Source organism: Bombus vosnesenskii, unplaced genomic scaffold (assembly GCF_011952255.1).
Source record: "Bombus vosnesenskii isolate JDL3184/JDL3185 unplaced genomic scaffold, Bvos_JDL3184-5_v1.1 scf7180000013275, whole genome shotgun sequence".
NCBI classification, from domain to species: domain Eukaryota; kingdom Metazoa; phylum Arthropoda; class Insecta; order Hymenoptera; family Apidae; genus Bombus; species Bombus vosnesenskii.
Genome location: NW_022882933.1, coordinates 136,823 through 162,102, shown reverse-complemented (window position 1 = coordinate 162,102; position 25,280 = coordinate 136,823). Strand labels below are relative to the sequence as shown.

The following is a 25,280-nucleotide window of genomic DNA, read 5'->3' as shown; positions in this document are numbered from 1 at the left end:
TTATTATCAGTTTAAATAATATAAAAATATATCTCCCTTTTCTCATAGGATTTTTTATGCATAAAAAATGATTGTTTTACGTTAATTTCGTTTCTTGTTTTACAGATGACTAGAGCCAAATACATCTTTACTGGTGGACAATCGAGGAAGTGCAATATACTGTCTATTACCAGTTGCATTATGTTTATAGTTTGCTAGAATGTATTGTCAACGTATGACATAACTTGGTTGTTTGTATCGCAGTCCGTGCCTTATCTTCTCTGCTTTGCTTATATTGACAAAATACGTTGCAGTAGTAATAAATGACAAACAATTTTTATATTCAGGAGTACTTATATAATATTAAAAAAGTATGTATATTCTCGCATGGATGATTTTCGCCGCAGAAGTCGCAGACGCTTAACAAATAGATTTATATTGAGCCTTATATAATCGCATAAAAATTTACACACATACTTAAGCATCTTTAAGAAAACATGAGACAAGTTACGCCTCTTACACTAAAATAACGTGTTAGTACCTATAAAAAAAAAAACAGTAAAAATAAAACAAGGTTAATGTCAAGTAAAAATTTTAATCGCTGAGTAAAGCCACACGTGCATTTGCGCGCGTTGTTTGAATTCGTCATACGATAAATTTCTCAATCGTGTGAAAATGTTTATTAATAGGTTTATTCATAGGTTTCTATGAAAAGTCGATAAAAAAGAGAAACTTCTCTAATGGTACATGTTTCACTTAATAGGGAAAAATGCATTTTCCCCTAGTAATGTAATCGTATCGATATTCATTGCAGTGCATTGTTTTGATGAGCTACCTAAAATTAAGGAATCAGAAAAATTGCTCCCCGAGTTTCCCGTACGATGATCAACGATGATCTATTTTAACCTTGGACAAGTTCAAGTTACATCATCGATGAAGAGCTCGCAAATAATTTCCGTGGATGGTTCGTGACCGGCAAGTACCATGGCAACACGGACAGACAAGAATTTTCCGGCATGTAACGATCAAGTGGACCTACGATCACATCGGATAATCACTTTGAAGCTAGAGGTGGGGAATCGTAGCAGTCGAAGAGCGCGGGGTAAGCGACGCGTGCGCTGAAACGCTTCTCTACATAAATATCGCAGCCACGCTCCTACGGTAGTAACACGGTTCGTGCTATCAGACGCTCGTTGCCTTCATGACCAGTGCCTTTTAACTCTTCCCAACAACACAACACGATAGGACGCAACGCGCAACTTCGTTTCACAGTCATCGATCAAACGATCAGCCAGAATACCAGCACTCTGTACGATCGCTGGACCAGCGATAACACCGGTGAGTATCACACTGATCTTCCTCTTTATATAGATATTGCATCGATTTTCGATCAAACTGACACGTTTTTTATTTAAAAAGAGGGAAAATATTTCGAATTTTTTTTAGCATAGATTTTAGATATTAATTTGAGTAGGATGATACAGTTAAATCTATGTGATTGTTGCGACAAAGGATTTTATAGTATTTTATAGAATTGAGTGGATTAATGCACGATTAAAGGAAATTTGAAAACCGTATTTGTAGCAAGAAAGGAATTATTGTTTGAAATACTAAGCAATTTATTCTCATTGATTTCTTTATCGTCTAACTTTTTCTTTAAGTATCGTTTACGTTAGTAAAGAAAATAGTTAGTAAAGAAAATAGTAGTAAAGAAAAAATTGACAATAGTTCGCCATTGAAGTATACAGTTTAATTCATACTTTAATTATATTTTAATCTATTCTATACCATACAATATTTGATTTATCACTTTTTACATTGAAGTACCGTGATATAAAATTGAGACTGGCAATCTTTCAGGATTTACATTTTTTGCTAATTACAATGAACAACAGAAACAGTTCTCAATGAAAAGAGAACACTAATGTTTCATTAAAATTTCAGTTAAAAATGATCTAACGTGTTTTTCCTCCATTTAAGTGGGAAAAGCGGAATTATCATTCATGTTAATTAATCCAAAGGCAAATAGTAATGGATACGGTGTTTAGGCGATTGTGTCTTCTATTGAATGAGAACATTTTTCGGACGGCATATTTTAAACGGCGCACTATCATGCGTTTGTGTGTACTTTACAAAAATTAAAATGTAAATTGTTAGTAAAAAGCCTTGTAGGATTATAGAGGCTATAAATTTGAAGATTGCTTAACGAGTTTTTTGCTAATCATAGTAACAGAATAATCTTCTCTCGTAGTTTGTTTTGTAATATTTATCTTTAAGAATTAACTTTTCTATTTCCACATAGCTCTAATAGCTGCCTGAGGTTACTGTTATTGTGGATTGGTATTCGTGCGAATTGATGTTCTGGCGAATGAGACATCTGAAGATAGCAATGCACACGCTCATGAAAAGTTTATATACATATTTAATTACATTGTCGTATTGAATTCGTTAGAATGTCAATTCGTCAGAATACGCATTTACTGTAACCTTATCTTTGCGCTAATGACTATACCCTATTAATATAATAAAAATAATTAGTTCCTAATCATTTTTCATAATGATAACATAATTTCTCGGAATTATTTTTTTCACAATGATTAACTATAAAAATATTAGTTGCTTCTTTAGAGTTTTAGTTTAATATTATTCAGAATATTCATTTGACAAGTAGCTTTTTTCCAACAATAATGCAACTTTTTTGAATTTTTTCACGATAACTTTTGCAAAAAATTTTTTTATAATAATGATGCAATTTTCTTGAATTACCTTTTCGCAATAGATTTTACGATGAGTCTTTTGCAATAATAGCGTAACCTTTTGTTTTTAACAATAATAATTAATTATAAAGTTATTAGTAGTTACTTTAGCAGTTTAGTTTAGCATTATGAGGAATATTCATTTGACAGGCGATATCTAAACTTTTGCTTCATAATGAGAACGATTACATATCTCCTCGCTAGTTGAACAAAGAACGAACAAAGAGCATCTTACGCTCGCACTGGACAGAAGAAAGCTATGATACCTTAAATCATGATACGTATATAAATACATTTCATTGGCATGGTAGGTAAAACAGAATTTCCTTGAAATTATGCGCTTGCATTTGAAATAACATTGAGCTCTTCTGCGAATATTTAAATCATAAAACTATACATTAATCAAATAAATTCTTCCTTTTTGTACATTTTTTTTTTTTTGTAATCGAATAGAGTTGTTACATGAAATTATTTGTATTTTGTGTAATAAAAATCTGATCTAGTATAAAATTAGTGCTATCAAATTACTGTATTATTATAAAATAATCTATATTAAAATATAATAATTTGTTAGATACTATAAAATTATATTCCTATAAAAATTAGTATTTATATAGTAAGCATTATTAGTAGTGTATTATTGTGTTGTGTAAAACAGAACAATAAAATCATTGTTTTATAATCATTCATCGTGAAATAGTGGCAATACTAATTTAGAATCTTAAGATAAAAATATTATACAGCAACTATATGGGAGCAGTGCTCCGTTATTTCTTTTTACATAAACCGAGTGAATCTATTTATACATTTTAATTGGCGTCATTTTGCAGTCATTCGAGTTGAAATAATGCTTATCTCTACTTACGTCTAACGAAACGAAATTACGCGACAATCAGTTAGAGTATCTCTCTCCCCATGTTCGTTTCTTTACGACGCTCGATTATAGCTCTTTCTAAATCTATTGTACATATTTTTATACTCTTCGTATTTTTCTGCTATACTCTCTACTGCTTCTTCATTCTCATTAGATATACAGTGACTTATAAAAGTATTTTACTCACAGAAACTTTTTATGAATGTATTATGTGTGTTATATAAAACATTTTGAAATCTTCTTTAACTCTGTAATGAGACACGACTATCATGGTTATATTGGTAAAGTTTGAAGCGAATCTGGAAATGTAAATATAGAAGTTACAATATATTTATCGCAAGCATACGCTTCATAGATATCACCAAAGTATCTGAACAGTGAATTCTATTCATTTCCTAACAAGCCAGTATTTAGTGCGATTGTCGGCATTAATTATATGTTTAACACTGTTATTTATTCTTATATTAACTTTTTATTAAATACATACTTGCAGTATTTTTTAACTTTCATATACATTTTCAGGTTATTCCAAATTTTGTCAATGTAATCAGTCTCTTATTACAGTGTTAATGAAATTTTGAAAAGTTTTGTATAATATGTGGAATATATTCATAAAAATATTCTATGGTAAATATTTCTGTGAGCCACTGTTATATAAGTATACATTTATTTGCTTTTCAATCTCCTTCTTTTATATTGTTTCAATACGTTACAACCACTTGTAGTAATATATTCGATTTCAATACTCCTTTTCAATTAGGCAAACGTAAATGAATGCATTTTTATCGATTTTTTCAGTGACGGTCAGGATTAAACCGGCAGTTGAAGTAGTGGAAGTAAGACACTGACCTACATCGTTAAAATAGAAGTTGTCGAATTGTATGAAATTTTCATTCAGGATATCGACGGTTTGCATGTCAACCGATTGAACCGTGCTCCAATGAACTACGTGAAATATGATATAGCATCTAGCGCATTCGAATATACGCGCTCAGCCACGATAGTGATTACTATGATTCCGGGAATCGTGTTTCATGTGGGGAAAGAAAAGCAGATACAGGACATAATGTTTTGCGACATTAATCGTTAATACGCCGATTTAACATGTTTCTAAGAATCGCGATTTATTCCTAACTGTAATTGACTAACGTCTTATTCCTGCATAATTCGCGTGGAAAATTTTTTTTGTAGTTATCTTATCCATTAATCGATTATTCCTTGCATGCAATGCATTTAAACCATCTCAAGGATAAAACCATCTCATTTATTTCGATTCATGAAGTATGATCACTTCTTCTATCTTCTTTAACGATTAGCTTACTTTTATGTATTTTCCATTTCCAGAATTAAGAGTACCTTGTTTCATTGGGATTACTCTTAACCCCATTACGGTGCAATAAAATAACGAAAAATTCGAAACGAACGATTTCGAAAATAATTATCTCTTTTTCTTCAAAATTTTCTGCATTTCTACTATCAGATACAAAAACATACATACATATTTTCGACTTTTCACAAAAAGTAAATATTGATAATTGTATAATATACGGTGAAATTTATAGCACTATAATTATTTATAGGAATTACCTAGAATTATACAAATTCTACAAATTATGTATTACATTTATAGGAATTTGTAAAAAATAGTTAGAGTCTTTGTCCAATTGAACTGTGAAAGGACTAATAATCCTCCCTAATTATTTTAATTACTTTGTCACACGGATCTGTTGGATGTAACAATTTCACAGTACGTAATGAATTATAATATAGCATTTACATTTGCAGGGAGTAAAACAAATTTAACCGTTGAGTCATTTTCATTAAATTTCTAGTTGGAGGACAAACTAGTTAACAAGTTAAATAGTGTATAGACATAAATGTTTTTCTTGGTAATTTCATGATTATAACAAACATGCGTGTCCGGTATTATGTTGGAAACCATGTGGTGGTGTCATTAAAACATCACCGATGTTTTCTCGCGTATTAAGTGTCGTGAGAACCATATTCGATACTTATATTTGTCTATATATCTGCGTCCCTGTAACTCAACTGATGGTGTTGGTAACGAACAACAACTTCCGTAAACAGTTTAACCAGTTTGACTTAACCAGTTTTCTACTCTTCGATAAGCCTTTATCTTTTGTGGTTTAATTTCATCCCGTATTACTAAGTGTTGATCGCGGGTAAAAATATTTCTTAGTAAAAATCAGCTTCTATGAATGAAACTCTATTCTAAATTAAATAAAAAGAAAAATGAAAGTTAATGTTTTTGTAATAACTCATTAATTATTTTAATCGGACTTTAAACAAAAAAAAGATGGAAATATACGTTAAATAATATTTGTTAACGATACCTTTGATTTAATATGTTTAGTTAATTTGTGTTTACTTTATAAAATGATGAAATGACAAGGGCATCATATGTTAATAGCAAGAGTATTATGTTAATTAGCCAAGACTGTTTTAGACACAAAAATGTGATTGGGAAGTGGAATTCTTCTAGGTTGTTTGTGAATATTTCAAGGTGATATCCATTCCTGAATAAAACATCTTCATTGTTCATAAAGCCTGAGAATTATTCCATGTATTTCGAGGTAAATGCAAGCTTAAAAAAGTATTTAAATTAATTTGAAATAGTTCATCACACAGTAACGACACTCTGTTGTATCTAATTATTACGGAATATAGTATACACTATTGCTTTCTAATTCGTTATATAATGTAACAAACACGAACTATGGTATAACTAGTTTGTAGCGAGACTTATTAATCGAAGGCATTACTTAAATCGTGTACAACCACATATACTCGATAAGTATTCAACATCGATCTATGCCTTTGTTTCATATGAAAACTGTCATTCTACAAACTAGATATATATTTTTATCTAATCTAATTAGATAATTTCATACACCCATTGTACCTACAGTAGCGTCCAAAAACTTCGTTAATCAAATAGATTTTTCATTTTATATTCTGAAAATGATATTTTAAAGAATTTGGCTAATATTATAGAATAGTGTTTATCTATTATACTATTTTCTCATCATAACCTTACATTCGATATTAACAGTAATTCTTTACAATAAAATATAAAATGAAAAATCCATTTAACTGATGAATTTACATGTCACTGTACTTAAATATCGGGTTAATGTATGACCAAGAAAAATAATTCGTAAAAACCGAGCCAAGGCGACTGACAGACGTGAAGGATTTGCACGCACGTGACTCTTTTTTTCCGTTCTACGCGGCACACTGAACCCATGTGAGGCCGCGAATCCACATAATGATGGAGGATTGGGTCATCGGGTCTGGTGAATCGCGTGGATATGTTTTCGCAAGTTTCCATGACGATAGAACGTCGACAGTGAATCGATCCAACGTTCTTTCGTATTAACAAGAATGGAAGTGATAGCAGTGGGGGTCGCGGTAACACGTGTAATCATCGGACGACGCGTGTTTGTTCCGAAAACTAAAGAAAGTGTGTCGCTAGACTGTTGCAAACGCTCCGTAATCATAACAGGCCTGCGATCGTCTATTCAGACACGAACGCGCTCTAGAAATATTGTATTATCTGCCATCTTGACGAGCGGATTACAGAGATTATTGTGTGTTTCGTGTGGTAACTTGCGCCCTTTGCTGTATAATGGTCATTGTGTGCAGAAATTTCTAGGTTGGCTCATGAAAATATTTTTTTGGATGGAAAATGGGTTCATCGCAATTTTATCGCTTGATTGATTTCAGTAAAAAAGGAATATAATACAAATAAAAGATTCAGTCGGCTACGTCCATTTAAATATTTCTTTATTAACACGTTAGTGAATAAGTTATGAAAGTTTTCATGAAGGAAATTCTTTCGTTACTTTTGTTAGTGTATTATTAATATATATTACGAGATAAGATAATTCGTAATTTTGGTAATACATAGTACTGAAGGGCGACATGGTTGCAGGAAATTTATTTTGCGATTTTAGCTGTGTTCCACTGATCTTCTTAAGCAAGTAATATCTAGGGTGGGTCACTACTCTGTTCACCTAAAATATCTCTGCTATTTTAAATGTCAAGAAAACGCAAATAATACTGTTCAACGAAGGGACCAATTTCAAAGAAAGGAATAAATTTCAATTGTAATTGATCAAAATAATTACAATTTCGTATCAAATTTTCTAAGAAAATTATTTATCCTAATATTTGTTCTCTAAAGAAAATAAAAGTATTGTGACATACATTTATCTTCGACTGGGCCGCTCAACTTTAAAGTAGGAGATTAAAGAGTTTGGAAACATTCTGAAACAATCCCTGTTTCAATTAGAATAACTTAGTTTCGAAATCGAAAGTGTATACGTATGTATGATAACATATCGAATGCCACGGTTTGCAGTAATACATTTTGTTGAACATGGTGTAAAGTGTAATCGATCGTCCGTAGGTACAAAGATGTAGAACGTTCTCATTTAAACTCTTCGAAAATAGAAGGAAAGTATCGACTGTTCTGAAAGCAATGTTATTTCTTTATGATACATTTCTCTAATACATATAAGATAAAGACTCAACGATATTCAATTTACGAATATTAATACTATTACACTAATCTATTACTAAGTTTGTTTTTCTTACCAGTGTATATTTGTTAAATAACTGACTTATCAAATGATCATTTTAGATATATCGTCGTTATCATTGAATTTTGAAATGGAAAATTTGCTAAAAGCAAGTTAACAAAGATTACGTTTGACCATTAACGCAACAATCAAATTTTTGTACACACAATTCAGTGTTTGAAAATTCAACATTTTAGTCGAGAACAAAAGATATGAAAATAGATTCGATATCTTTGGAAGATTTTCCCATACTTCAAGCGTACAGCTATCACGTTTGTCCTTGCTTAAATCTTATCAATGAACAAATATTGTCTTCTCGTAAGATTCTTAACTGTAAAACCTACATACTTATCATTATGTTTACAGAATAGAGAACAACAAATTCAATTGTTCCAAAACAGATGAAATCTACGCCTCTTAATCACATACTTTTAATCTTATCGTTGAATAAATATTGTTTCTTTTCTAATGACAACCCAATAAGAAAAACAGAAAAATAAGTATACGTTCGATTATATGAGTATATTTATATATAGAAAGTAGAAAATCACATGGCAATGAGCGCATGCAAGAATGCATAAGATCGCTGTGCGATGTTCCACGTGGAATACGAACTTTCATTCTGATCGAGTGAGCATCTTGAGGATGACGAGATGTTTCCGCGTCGCTCTTCTACCCGGAAGCCAAATGCACTTTCAATCTAGTGCACTTCGGACCGAAAACTATTTTCGTTGGTGACTGTTATCTATACCAACCGTTGCTTTCGAACGTCAGTTGAGCTGTATGCAATATGTTCACCTGCCAATTGCATTTGGCAAACTTCAATGCCCACTATGATCGCACTTGTATCTATCCCAACACCGGATAAATTCTCTAAGTGTTACATTATTCGAATTAAGTTGCACGTTATCTCAATACCATTACATTTATTTATATTGTAATGAATGTAAGCTTAACTTACATTATTTGTCAATTTCAGTAATGTACTGCCTTCTCCTCCTAGAATTATCATAGCATCATATCTTTAATAGCTAAGGAAATGAAATGTTGGGTCATGGTCAATTTCTCCTCTATAACACAAGAACTTACAATTAGACTTATATTAATATTAATTATATAAATATATAAATATAAATATATTAATTAAACTTATAATTTCAATTGTCAATAACATTCAATTCGGTATACTCAGAGTCTCATATATTTTACTTCACTGAAGTATTTTATTATTCCTTAAAAGATATCGATAGAAAATTTATAGGGTATATGTTTAAAACTAATAACTTCTTAAATATACAAAAATGGAAAATTGATCTCAATAAGAGAAACCATTTGAGATGCATAAAAAATAATTTTACAAGATATTATGATACATTTAATTTGATTATTGAGATAGTTCTTGATGTGCTCGAGATTTCAACGAAATAAATGATGGTTGAGTTCCTTCGTTAATTAAATGCGTAATTAAGTCATTAAATAGCTTCATATACATCCTAATTGCACTTAGCAAGCTTGATATTTACTATCCTCTATATATGCACTTAGAGTTAGATGGATTAATATGTCAACCCATCCTTGGACAGTTATTTATCTCCCGTACTTTCTTCAGCTTATGTTGAGACCTAGTTCAATACACTTGGTTTCGTATGTTAATTAAATATTAAGAACAGAATATTTCTTTAATAGTACATGCATAGGTACATATAATATATATATGTAACTGCGTAAATTATCGAATGATAGAGAAAGCGTCATTATTTTAAATGACAAAATTACAGGAAATGTTCATATTGGTATTATCGTTAATTGTGATGGTTACCGCGACAAAAAAACGGAAGTGAAAATTGTGGTATTAGAAGGTCGTCACGAGACGAAACAGCTTCTCGAGAATGAATCATGATTTATAGGTATCCTTGAGGTACATGTATATATGTGCCTGAAATACCTAGGTGGCTGTATGTCACATACTACCTACTTGAAAATTCATGATTCAATTTCAATAGATTGTCGTAAACATCGTAACACATCTAGGCATAAGATATACATAAACAAGGAGCAAGATTACAGAATTAATTTTTATGTTTAACATAGAGCTAAAGTAAGATAATTAAATAAATATTTAATAGAACTAAAATATACTACCAATACAACTTATTGATGTATAGTGTCTGAACTATCAATATACCAATCATTCATAATTAAGAGATACACGCCGAAGCCCTCGAAAATATGTTAAACGATCAGTTAAGCGATCGAAAGTATCGTACATTTAATTTTAGATTACGTTTTATTTAGCTAACAAGCACTAACGTCATAAACGATTGTGATGCACACTGATGCATGCTGATGCATACAAGCATGCACACTCAATGAATTCAATTATCTAATTGGCTCCTGTAATATGTATCTTTTTATGAAAGAAGTAAAATAGATTTTATATAATTATATAATATATTTATATATAATATGTATGATACTATATATATATATTTTATATTATTTTGATTACATTAACTTCTTCTGTTACAGATTATGCTTAGTAATTGTTTTAATTGGCTGTCGCGTATATTTATCAAAAAAGAAACACGTTACAATTTGACTATAGCAACGTGTTTTATGTGTTAAAAGTACGTGATACATAATGAATATGTTTGCACTATATGTATATTTTTCTAAAATTTTTCTAATTCAACCTAATATAATCTAAAAACAAAAATATTTTCCAAGTATTTTCGAATAACATTGAATATCATCAACCCTTCACAGGGATAATTAATACACTTAATTGATTTCATGGCTTCCTTTCAATCTAACTTCAAGGGTGTGCAGCGCAGCATGACACCGTTCATTTCAATGTATTCTCTTGAAAGTGACCGGAAAGTTACTAGGGAATATTACAAATGATGACAAGGAAAATCCCTGAATTTTCGTTAAGCGCTTATGCCACGTGTGTTCTACGAAATTCTGTAAATTTTAGAACCAAGGTTAAGAAAGACACCGTTGAGTTCCGTACTTATAAAATATATCGCAAAATGTTGGCATAAAGCGAATGCATTAGGAATTTTTCATCTCTTTCGAATCACATTTCTTGGCATTAGCACATATACGATCGCGAATATTACGTTAACATAACGCATTCGTAGCCTAGTCACATAGTTAAAGAAGCATAGATGACAAATAAAGGTATGTCAAATGAACGATATTTTTGATGTGTACACTACAGAATAAATTTAAATTGTGACATTGTTGCACTTGTTTGTACTATTTATTTCCTAGTACTTTTTTCATAGTAGTTTAGTTTAGACCAGTTTATACGTCTACATATTTAGGTCTGATATTTAAAAATACAAGGTTTCAATTATAATATAATTAAAATTACTGTGAATTAAAAATATATATAAAAAAAAAATAAAATATGTAAAATAAAATTAACTTAATTATAAGATTAATTCATGCTTTAAGAATATTTGTATCTTATTCATGTAAAATTATTCCATCGAGAAGTTGTTGCTGTTTCAATTATGACACAGTTCAAAATAAAACGGCTATGGCTGTATCAATTTCTTATTATGGCATCGTTATTGTACCCAATTTTCGTTAATGAATGCAATATAAATGATTGAAAAAAGTTCCTCCTGTGTTCCATTTTAAATGGAAATAATGACACATAAAGTTCACTTCATTTCACTTAAAAGAAGTAATAAGTTGAAAGGTGCATAAATATGTATTTATTCATCGCTTTGCTATTGAAACAGAATTCATCGGATATCGTTAATCAGTAATCAAGTATAAAAGAAGTCAAACATATATATATATATACAGGGTGGTTGGTAACTTGCGGTACAAGCGGAAAGGGGGTGATTCTACGCGAAAAGAGAAGTCGAAAATATAGAATAAAAAATTTTTTTTTTTAATTTTTCCATCGAGACAACGATCTACAATGAGATCCGTTATAACGAGACGTGATAAAGTGCACGCGTACCGAACGAAAATTTAAAATCGATTTTCTCGAAAACAAAGCTTCAAACGAAAAATTTTTATTCTATATTTTCGACTTCTTTTATATATATATGTAGATATTGACATCGTTTCTATTGACAGAAATAGGTTAGTGGAGCATTCTAGCATAATATCTCGCAAACTAATAATTCATAACCTTACGTGTTGCATGCAACAAGACACGAATTCAATGTTTTAACGGTCCTCTTGACAAAATCTTTGAACAGTCTGTAATAGCCGTCTTTCTATGTTATAACTGGTTTACTTTGATATTTGTTACAGCAACAATATTTATACTTGTGTGGCGCTAGTTTCATCGATACGTACATATGTATACACGCACGTATCAAACTTCGATCGAGTAAATACAGTCACTAGGTGTTTTATATATAAAAGCAAATCAATAACTCAGTTAATAAAAAATAATATAAATTCTTCCTCATTGTAGAATATAGCTATTATAGATATGTAAAAAGTAAAATAATCACATTAATATGATAGATACGATTAATGTAATTGATATATTATTACGCGTCATTTTATCTTTATTGTGTACTCGTTCAAATAAATATTAGCTTATACTCTATCTGAGTTATCTATTTTTCGTGTATTTTTATTTTATCAAATGAACGAATGTTTATTACGGATAATATTAATACAGGAAGGTATTACACTGATAGCACCTTATCATTATGTGAAACATAAAGTTTGTACAAGTAGTTGCAAATACCATTACATAATTCTTCATTAATAAAAAGATCTTTAATGAAACCTTTGTAAAAAGTTATGAATATTTGTCCCTCTAGATAACAGTTTGCGATTTCTAGTTTACAGAGCATCAGGAGAAAGAAGAAGTTGTAGAAGAATGAATGTTACTTACATATTGTTAATTTCTTGTTTTGTTTAAGGCTGAAGAATTTGCAAACAATCATGAATACAATAGTAGTATTATATTTGGGAAATAAACAATGGATAATGAAAAATAATTGATCACCTGACATATAACAAACAAGTTAATTGAAACATAAAATGTTTTTGTAAATTTATCATTCAAGAACATACAAAAATTTATGAACTATGTAAATGTTACAAATAATTTATCTAATAGGTGAGAAGTTATGAAAAAGTAAATATCTCGGTAGTATGCTTCGATTATTAAGATCGATAAATTAAAAGCGAAATGCATACGATATACATATATATGTAATAATACGCTATTGTTTACATCGTACGACTACTGTATGGTCACGCAATGTATTGGGTTTCACTGATACATCTCAGGTGATCTCAACATATACTGCTGATCGATAGTTACATATACTGTTAGTTATATATTGTATCATATTATATATATGCATACTTATATACATACTTACAGAAAACAAAGAAACTAAACAAGAACTACATTATAATATATACGTAATAAAACAATCTAAAAAGTAGAAACAAAGATTGATAATACACGGGAGAGGCACAAATTTAAAATTTATTCGAAATGCGATGAAACCGGTATTTCTGTTGGAATTGAAGATGGAAGGGATAGCTACATATATAAATAATATCTGCTACAGTTTATGTTAGTGGGCCAGTGAAGAATACGTTGTTCTTTCACGATTTCTTCTTATTCAGAGTTCTTTTCAAATTTTTCTTCCATTTTCTTCGATTTCAAAAGTGTTATTTGCATAACAAAACCGAGAAGCAATTATTTGCTCTCTTTTTACTACTCTTAGTGCTCTTTCTTAAGACTCTTTCTTAAGAGTCGTTTCGTTTCGTGCGAATAAGTCAAACGAGATTCGATTCACACAAAAAGTTAACAAACGCGAATCGATTGTTTGACCAACGATATTCAAAAATGGGTCCGAACATGCTCGTAAAGTTGTGTGGAACTGGATTCTTAAAAAATGTTGCCGTTGGGTCAACACCGAAATGGATCACTGTCGGCAGATGTTTTAGGTTAGTATATGCTTAATTGTGATCGATTGACAGCACCTTTACCTCGTACTAACAGGATATAAGAAAATTCGAAGCAGAAATGGAAAAGGTGGTAGTACAAATCGAAAAATATCAAAATGGTATGAACGATCCAATTTACTGCTTTTGAATCTAATTCGATTACTCTATTTGATCCTAATTGATCCTAATATCAAACGTTACATTGTATCTATTTAATAGTGTACATTATACACGATTATTGAAAAGATATCCTAGATGAAATGTATGGAATTATATAATGAAACTTATAGCCATATCGAATTTAAAAGAGACTTTACAAAAGCGAGTAATTATTGTGAAAGTGAATAACTGGTTCAGAACCTTGAAATGTAGTTCTTGACGTTATCCTCATTTTTAACTTTTTTAAGATAACGTATCAACGTATTTTCTTAATCCCTTTATATCACATTTCATTATTTAGTACTTCAGAGAAAAAAATATAAGGTTTACAATAGTTTACAGCTACAATAGTGCATGCGCTGAGTTGAATAATGTAATTTACAGTATGTACAAAAAATTCACATTACATATTTCTTTCATAAATATGCCCATAATATTAGCACAAATAGATAAGACACCGGATGGATTTTAACTCTTTTTATTTAAGGTTAATAGTTTTAACATCTTATCATCTAATATCTTAGTTGCAATAAAATTAATTTATTTTCATAAATCTTTTTATTAAAATTTTTATGTGGATCTAGAATCTTGATTACAGAATTTTATACAGATTCCCTCTCTTATTTGTTATTATATTTTTTATATTAGTTTTTTATATTAGTCATACAACCTTACTGTCGTACTAATACCATTTATTTGTTTAAATTCCATTTTCATTTTATTTCTTTTCTATTAATCTCTTTTAATTAGATTAGAGTATATACAATATTTTTAGCCGGTAGAGTAGCGATACTTTACTAATTAGGACCTAAACGATAAATCAGAAAGAGGAGTATGTAAATATTTGTTCACTTGATTAACGCCACTGTTCATTAAAATCATCTTTGATCGATTATAAAAATGCAGGAAGATGATAGTACCCTACAGTACATATTTAGAATATTCACGAACTTTTTGGGAAGTTACTTAAAGTATCTATGTACTATCGAAAGAAGTATTGAGAACTGTTGAATAAGTCTGATCGAATTTTATCGAACAAGATTTTATGTTTCTCGCTCGCGATCGAGGGACGCTTTGCATTATTGCGAAGCTTATAAATGCATTCACTGCATTCAAGGGAATATGTATATATGGTCCGACATGCTTTCTACAAATGGCAGTACTCGGGAAACCGGTAAATTACACAGTGTGTTTCACAATGTACATTGTACATACTACGAGTGAACAAGATGCTGTGGAGAAATGGTGTCTTTAACGCCATTCCATGATAAATGAAGCTAAAGGAATAAGTGTCTGGTTGATCAAAGTTCGGTCAATTTCTCGGACAATAAATTTCGTTTCTTCTTTTACGGAGAATTTTTTAAATATTTGTTAACTTTCTCCAAACAATAATTGTTGATATAATTAATATAGTAATGAAACAAAAAATATATGTATGTATATTTTTGATTAGATCGTGATTAAAGTAATACTTAACTTAAGTACTATTATGATTTTTACTTTTTAAATGTGTTTATAATTTAAAGATAATTTTCTAAATTTTCAATTGATTTTTAGCTTTAAAGATAGTTTTTATTGTAAGAAATGATTTATGTACATACTTGCATAGTTTGCACGGTTTAGATAATGTACATGTATTTGCGGAGAAAGATTATGTCTCTCTCAACCATAAATATAGCAGCGATTAGGTATTACAAACGATTAATTTGAAATATATTTAATCCATCGTTTTATATTTAATCAGATACCTATTATGCAAACGATTACACAAGTCTTGATTTCATATTTAGTTGCCTAATTACCTAGAATACTAAACTAATTTTAATAACGCTTGTAACAATGTTTATTAAATGACAACTAAGTAATTCAGAATAAGAGATGAATAATTACGTAAACAAGAATCAAATTTTAACAAATTTATATACAAAAAACTATTATTCGATATATCGATATCGAATTACATCCGATTCCAACGATCAAACAAAAGTGGAATGAACTCCATTGAAAAATGTTGAAGTGCCTAAAAGATTCATTTAGTTTCCTTCTCATTCTACTTTCATTTATCTTAACTCTTATATATAAACATTTCGAAATGTTAGTAATGCAAAGCTTTTCTAAAATTATTAATAAAAATAGTACACAAAGCTGTTAGTTTATATTTACTACATATTGTATACATTCGTAACACTTGATACATTCTATACATATATTGGTTTCATGGTATACGTATCATCCGAGCAACAAAGGGAAAAATTTTAAAAATAGTCCGATTCGACCTTCGAAACGTTCGAAATATTTGCACGTGCGTGGTTAGAGTTATGATATCAGTTAAAGACTTTAGGAACATCATTCGACTGCGTTGCTCGTGGGCGACTGGCAACATGCGTGTGTACTCTTTGGGGCTGGAGTAGCACGCGATTCCCGCGTGCGTACTGCGTGATGCCTGATGCGTCTTGCGTGATACGTAGGCGCACCTCTCTTTCTGTCTCACCGAGAATAAATCGAGAGGATCCTTTATGCCGTGTGCCGCTGCATCTGACATGTGCGAATGAATCCTCATTAATATCACACGGGGAGTTCACGTTCTCGCCACTACGCGACGCCATCATCCGTCTGAATTCAGAATCGATACTTTCCGGCAAATATCGAAACAAACGATTCGAATGTCAAACAAAATCTTTATTCGAGATTTTCAAGAGATCGAATTTTAGAGTTACCTTTATTGTTTCATGAACATTTTTTCATGTATAATGAAATAAAATCGATTGGATGAACGAAATATTGTATGATATGTTATTATTAGTTATTATTAGTATTACTACAATGTTATAGACACGTTTATGGAGAAGTTGCAGATGCAAAAATGCCTAAAATGCATATAATACGTAAAAATATGTAAAATGTCCAAAGTATAGTACTCGTTATAATATTTAATAGGTAAAAAATTCTTTACTTAGATTACATTTTTTTTAATGATATTCGTAAAAATATGAACTTATATTAATATTCGCAGTCTAGTTATTATAGGTGCTATGATACAATGTAGTCCGTTTTGATAGTACATATGTAATTGCATTATATTTCGACACAGAAAATAATAGTTATAGTCGTTAATACCATTCTTATCGTGTTGCAGCATCACTATGTCGCGCGTTATGTTGAAGGAGTCGCCGAACGCGGCCTTAGACAAGACCTTGCTAAATAAGTATCTCGACCTGCCTCAACCAGAGGATAAAATTCAAGCGAAATACATCTGGATCGATGGTACTGGTGAAGGTTTGCGAAGCAAGACCAGGACTGTGGAATTTGTGCCGAAACATCCGTCAGGTTAGTGTCTTAATCTTGATATATTTACCATGAAAAAGTAATTTTTTTTTTATTTTAAGGAAAATAGCAACTACAATTTAATATTTTTTCAAGATCAATCACGTGTTAAATTCATTCCAATTAATATATTATTATTAGTATACTATTCGTTAAAAAAACGCATCTCAACCTTATCCAATATTAATTATAGAAACTTAATCATGAAAATATCAATAATTTCATATCTTCAATAATTTTTTATCGTGGGGATCCTTTTCTAAAGAGAGTTAATCTAATATCAGTTTCAAATTACAGAGTAATTTAAACTAGGCCGATCAAAAATTTCATTACTCCATGTAGTTACATCAAAATGCGACTGAACTAGTTGATTTCCAGTTCAGTGAATCGAAACAAATGATCTATTACAAACACCAAATTAAGTAATTACTTACCGTAATTAAAAGTCGGACACAAAATCGAGGCATTTTCTTACATGAGAACACGTGTAAATGTGTTGACAAAGTGTTTCATAAATGTTCAAAATTGTTTGTTTGTTGTAAAAACAGTAAATTATCTTCTCCGGCCAATATTAACTAATCATGTTGAATATTATGTCACGATAGAAACTATGTTTAATGAACATCAGATGATTATATTTAATATTTCGCATCTCGAAACATTTGTTTTTCATTTTTTTCCTCGTTTTCGATTCATGCATGCAACACATAAGGTATGATGTGCAAAATAGTTGATCGCTCGGCACATATGCATTAATCTCAAACGTTTGTCAGCATTACGAATAATATCCGTCCGTCTTCATGAGATTCTGCGCGCGTTACAAAACCATTAACATCTGTGGCGCGTAGAATTCACGGGGCCATGATTGAATGTCGGCAATCTAAGAGTAGTACTTGCATGGAATTGATTATGTAAGTCGAAATATGCGTTTGTTTTGAACTTCGTCGGATGATAATATCAATAAATAGATGTATTTTCATTTTTTTTATTAATTAATAATTAATCAATAACTTATGTTATTTATTACTTACTAGGTTACTTATTACTTATTAGTTACTTATTTTTTTATTTAGTTATTTACTACTCTTTACAATGTTAAGGTAATGTTTCATAGAACAATTGAACAAATAAAATTTTTCTTCATTAATGGATAGATAATTGAAAATTTGAATAAATCAAGTCCCTTAATATCTACTACGAGAATTGCAAGATTTATCCATCCTAAAGATAGCCAAGGCTAACAGAGATAGCTAAATAGCTGCTTTCTACGAATATACACGAGCTCTTTTATTCATCTGAAAATAAAACGCTTCTTTACAATGAAGCATTGAATCTGTATCAGTAAAAGCAGAATAAAATACAATACGAACGTTAAGTGAAATCTTATTAGTATTTTCAGTAGGTATACTTATCAGCAACTATATGAATGATGTTTATCAATTCTTACAAAAAACAAAGATTTATTATTTTACTATTATTACTTTACTACTTGATATTTAGCTAAACTTTTACGATCAAGTCGAGTCTAGTTTAATAAATTATTTATAACAATCACCTTTTAACAACATTAACATATTAACATACAAATTATTTCATGGTCTATAAATCATTGTAAAAGTGAAAGTAAAATAAAATAAATGCCAATAACTAGAGAACATTTCTTAATCAAATATGTATTGGTTTCTGATTTCCAGAACTACCAATATGGACGTACGACGGAAGTTCGACATACCAAGCGGATGGTGCCAACAGCGACATTTATCTTTGTCCGGTGGCGATCTACAATGATCCGTTCCGTCGCGGAAATAACAAGCTAGTACTTTGTGATACCTACTACAGCGACATGACCCCGACTAAGTCGAATAAGCGTTTCAAATGTAACGAGGCTATGGAAGCTGTTAAGGATCAAGATCCATGGTTCGGAATCGAGCAAGAGTACACCTTCCTTGATTTCGATGGTAGACCACTTGGTTGGCCAAAAAATGGTTTCCCTAGCCCTCAAGGACCTTATTATTGCGGTGTAGGTGCTGATAAAGTAATTGGCCGCGAAATTGTTGAAGCTCATTATCGAGCTTGCCTTTACGCTGGCGTAAAGATCGCCGGTACTAACGCAGAAGTTATGCCCTCTCAATGGGAGTTCCAAATTGGACCATGTAGCGGAATATCGGGTGGAGACGATTTGTGGGTTGCCAGGTTTATTCTTCATCGCGTAGCTGAGGAGTATGGTGTGATTGTCACCCTAGACCCGAAACCCATGGATGGTACGTGGAATGGTGCCGGTGCGCACACGAACTTCTCGACAAAAGCCATGCGTGCCGAGAATGGTATCGCCGAGATCGAGAAGGCAATCGACAAATTGAGCAAACAACACCTCAGGCATATTCAAGCGTACGACCCACGCGGAGGGAAGGACAATGAACGTCGTTTAACCGGAAAATGCGAAACCAGCAGCATACACGACTTCAGTGCTGGCGTGGCCAATCGTAACGTTAGTATTCGTATTCCTCGAGGTGTTGCGGAGGAAAAGAAAGGTTACTTGGAAGATAGGAGACCCAGCAGCAATTGCGATCCGTACTCAGTATGCGATGCTTTGGTGCGCACCTGCGTCCTAAACGAGTAAAATACCCCCAGCTATTTTCGAATGGATGCATCCATGGAAAGGAGAAATTGGACGAAATGTCTTGTAGTGCAATAGTGATTATACTTTCGTCGAACATATTCTATGGAAATGTATAAAAAGCCTGCTCGATAATTGTTGCTAGAAATATAGGTATGAAAAGAAAGGGAAGAGAATAAATGCGAACAAGATACTTGATAAGAATAATTATTATATTTTATTTTACATTCGAATAATATATTTTATAAAATTTTCGCAAATCGAACGATTTGTTATTTGTATTTGATATTTTTAAAGGGTATAGGAGGATCGTTATAATTATGTATCTATATATATATATATATATGTCTGAATACATACGTAGAAAATGTTTATTATTAGATTATTTCCCGTGCACATAGTGTTAATGCTTTTTACGTCTACCAACCTAATCCTAGCGCGACAATAAAGCCAATTTCGTTTATTATATTGTTCAGGGTTAATTGCGTAGATGTTTTGAAATTAATATGATTCATAGATTATCCTTATTTTCATTAATTCTGGTGCTCGTTAGAAAGAAATAGAAAAGGAAATGCATGAAATTAATATTTATATTAATAGTTCTTGAATTATCTTGATATATTATCTACTGCATATTACATTCCTCGAAACAAGTTTCATGAGCAGTCTGCAATGTGTCACTTGATGGATTTGAGGCGTTACCGATTTAGGATAACAAACGCAGTAATTTTTGCAAAACTACTATGTATTTCTTTCATTTTTTGATACGTTCGAGGAGATATATATATTTGTTTAAAATGATGTAAGATGATAATATACACCGTTTACAAAATTGTTGGTCTGAACAGGTACTCGTTATTTCAGAATATATGTAAAACTTTGTATTTCATATGCTACGTTCAAACGTGATATATGTTCATCTTTTAAATGTAATAAAAAAACAAATATAATACCTCTTTCAGTACCTGAAAATGCTGGAGGGTGCCATGATCAATTACATGTCGTTACGATGATATACGTATGGCTGTCAATCACGGAATTTCATGAAGGCATGACAAACTGAAAAGTTCAATAAATATGTCCCCTTTTCGCAGTTATCATTTGAACGGTTACTCGCGGATTGCGAAGGCCGTGATTATTACATTAGAGTAAATACGTACATATAATGATTAAAAAGAAAAATGGAAAGAAAAGTCAATGTAATATGTACATGGTGTATTTTCATATTTGTATGGTATATTTTCATATTTGTATTTTCTATGGTGACTTCTTCAATGTAATTGTATACCATGACCATTGTTGACAATTTTGTTGGTAGTGGTTATCACTGTTGTTGTTATAATAATAAAAAGCGACATTTTTTAATGAAGAATTGATATTCCTTTATTAGCATAGTACAATCACTTTTTTGTGGTATAGAATAATTGTAACAATATATTTTATTTATTAAATTACTAGGATTAAATTACAAAAAAATATTAGACTAATAATATATGATTCTTATATATATATGCGCATGATAACTATTTTCTTTATGACCTAAATGCATACTCAGTGCTTGTTTTTAATGTGCTAATGGTATTCCTTTTATGAATTTCCAGTACCACATGTACGCAGTAGCTCCAGACAGACAATACCATGTGAGGAGATAATTTAAATGGTCATTTCGTAATTCCACTCTTGTTTGACCACTAATTGGATACTGATTCAAATCGTTGTTAGTGCTCATTTCGAGGTATATAGGAGACGTGTCTGCCTTTTCAGCCATTTCATACACATCTCTGGAAAATAAACAAAGATTTATTTAGGAATTATAGTGCTAATATTTTTACATACCTATAATACCACATATTATGATGTGGACGATTTTTAGGAACAAAAGATGGTCTTCTTTCACTCATTCTTAAAATTCCTACAATTTCTTGTTCATCTTCTATCTCAGATTGGTATCTCTGTGGTGAATTTTTTAATGTTTTTGGAATCCAGCCACGATTTACCAGAATTGTTAAGCTGCAAAATATTTTAAGCTTTAAAACAAAAGAAGAATAAATGTACATCCTTTTAGTACATCTCTACTTACTCTCTATCTGCTAACTTAAAGGGTGTAATAATATGATATCCTCTTTTTGATCTGCTTCCAAAAGAAAAATTGGCATCTGATGGTTTACCATCTTTTATCAGGCTTCTATTTGCTGCCATAAATTCTTTGTCATATAAAAATGTTCCTCTCACTCTAATAGGATAATATTCCTTTGTCTCCAAATCTTCTAAACTGAATAAAATTGATCATTGTTCCATATAATTCTATAATAGTAAAAATGTTATAAATTTTATTCTCCTTACTTTTCTGGTAATTCAAAAGGTTCATGACTAGTACGCCTTTTTAGTCTTTTTACTAAATCTGTTTTCCATTGAAGCCTTCGAACTTGCCATGTACCAAGCAAAAATGTACAAATTGGTACACTCTATTTTTCAATTTTTCGATACAAAAAAATACTGTTTATAATAATCAATTCTCTGTAATATATGACACTTTTTGTTTCTAACTTACCAATAAACAATATGCAGGGAAACTAATTTTTTCACTTGACTTGTAGTTGGATTCATAATGTTCCCGTCCATAAATATCACTTCTGAAAGTCTTGTGATTTGGTTTCTGATTTGTAAGCTTACACCACCATTGAGATAAAGTTTCTTTGCTCAGAGATCGAACAATGATAATATTATATGGTTTTCCTACTTTCGTAAAAATTCTTCTAGTTGGTACATTCATTTTTGTCGATATTCACCTGGATGCTTATAGGTTATGTTTTAGAACGAACAGTAATTGTATACACGGAACCGCGAGCACAGTATAGAATCATTTGATCATTTGACATAGACCAATTGTCGTGTTAATGTCATTCCCAACTTTATCGATTTAGCATAAAACGAGTGTATTGGGAAACTTAGTGGAGGCGTAGTTTAGATTTTAGTCCTCTGATGGTAAGATAACAAACTACTGAAAGTAGGTCCTATGTTCTTTTTGTTCATTTATCCAAATTAGCTGACTTATTTACTTTCCAAATACTCAATAACTTGCAATAACTAAAATTTTTTTAATTGAGAAAATGTTCTTTGAGAGTTAGTCTATCCAGTATTCTTTTCTCCCATTCGGAGGCTTTAGCAGCTGTTGATGTAAGTACTTACCAGGCTCTGTATTAAAAGCTTAACTGATAAAATTACTGTATTCTTTAACGAGAAATTTTTAAACAATGCATACAACTATCTAGAAGAAAAATTTTAGTTAAATTTTCGACATGACTTTCTAAAAATTATAAATTTTATATCCAATTCTGTTTATGATTGTATATATTGCATATACACCTGTTTGATGGGATAAAATCTTGTTTTGTAAAGTGTAATCAGCATACCCTCATAGAGAATGATATAACCTTGCTCACTTTTAGATCTTTCATCATGCACTGAAGCTGTCAATAATTTCCTTTTGACTTAATTTATTTTTTAATTTCACTAAATTTTCATTTTCCTGGGGAAAAAGATAAAAATGAACAGTGTTATTTTACATGCAAGACTGTAATAACCGTGCACACTGTAATATACGTTAACAGTGGTCGTCATTCGGATACTCTTTAAAACACAATAACCCTTTTAAAATCGGATCAAACGACTTGACATTGTTTGAGAAGCTAGACAAATTAATAACTAGATAATGTGTAAAAAAATTGCTGATACAATTGCAATTGGTCAGAATTGCGAGAAAAATAGTGAAGGTTGGTTTCTACAACTTTTTTATCTGAGCCTCTAATGAAAATTTAAACAATTCGTTTTATAGATTTATATCAGTTATAATATATACATGCTGACAATTTGATCAATGAAATTTTTGCATTGTCCAAATTTTCATTACAGGCTCATAAAAATTGCATGGACAAAATGTCCAACACGTACATATATAACTGGCATAAATCTACAAAACGTATTGTTTAAATTTTCATTACAGGTTCATAAAAATTTCATCGATCAAATTTTCAGCACGTACATATTATAACTGACATAAATCTACAAAACGTATTGTTTAAATTTTCATTACAGGCTCAGATAAAAAAGTTGTAAAAATCGGCCTTCATTATTTTCTTCGTGATTCTGCCTAGTTGGAATTTTCTCAAAACCTCCAAGCTTTTCAATTAATACAGAGCCTAATAAATACATCAATATTTGTTCAAGCCTCCGGACGAAAGAAAAGGCTACTGGATATAATAATTCTCAATGAACATTCCTTCAATTAAAAAAAGTCTTAAGTTACCAGAAGCTACTGAGCGTTTGGAACGTAAATAAATTAGCTGATTTAATTAAATGAAAGACGCAAGGCATTAGGTTTGTATTTATTTTCCTTCTGTTTCATACAATAAGTTTTACAAAATAAACGTAAAAATATCTACTAAACTAATAGTTTTTCGACATAAGTAGATTAATAAGTTTTTATAGAAAATCTCAAGTTGCATCGATTAATGTATTAAAAAATATATAATTCCATTAAAAAAAACAAGGGTGATCTTCACAACACCTTTATACACCTACCTATAGAGAAACTAATCTAGCATTAAAATATGCTCCCGTTGAAGCTATTCAACTTTTATGTGAAACATTTTTCGGTATAATTTATGGTATAGTATACCTATATTTAAAAAACTCAGAGCAACTTATAAGAGTAAATTAAGTCACACATTGTGCTTCAATTAAAAGAGAATATAAGGAACATTCTAATCGCCGTAAAGGCTCTTAATACAATACATTTTACGTCATGAAATATTAAATTGCAATATTTAATAATTATATGGTAATTTATTAGTTTTGAATTTCGAAATATCATTCTAGTAATTATTAATTTAGTGTACGTAGTTTTATAAATATTTTATTTAATGGTGCTTTTTATGTTTTAGGGATAACGAAGATATTAAATGACTTTTAACCAGAATCATTAGATTAAATATTGGGCGTGGTTATGGATAAGG

The 25,280-nt window shown here is 30.7% G+C and overlaps 2 protein-coding genes across 2 annotated transcripts; one reads left to right on the top strand and one right to left on the bottom strand.

The window, feature by feature from the left end:
* Positions 1-967: 967 nt before the first annotated feature.
* LOC117231877 (glutamine synthetase 2 cytoplasmic) lies at positions 968-21,447 on the top strand. The gene is made up of 3 exons (XM_033490746.1): positions 968-1,317; positions 17,461-17,651; positions 19,343-21,447. Exons 2-3 carry the CDS (start codon positions 17,468-17,470, stop codon positions 20,266-20,268), a joined length of 1,110 nt encoding a protein of 369 aa, XP_033346637.1. The 5' UTR covers positions 968-1,317; positions 17,461-17,467; the 3' UTR covers positions 20,269-21,447.
* A 200-nt stretch (positions 21,448-21,647) lies between these two features.
* LOC117231878 (surfeit locus protein 1) lies at positions 21,648-23,148 on the bottom strand. The gene is made up of 5 exons (XM_033490747.1): positions 22,817-23,148; positions 22,609-22,730; positions 22,346-22,537; positions 22,102-22,275; positions 21,648-22,046 (listed from the first exon to the last, which is right to left on the bottom strand). Exons 1-5 carry the CDS (start codon positions 23,036-23,038, stop codon positions 21,830-21,832), a joined length of 927 nt encoding a protein of 308 aa, XP_033346638.1. The 5' UTR covers positions 23,039-23,148; the 3' UTR covers positions 21,648-21,829.
* Between the last annotated feature and the right edge of the window lie 2,132 nt (positions 23,149-25,280).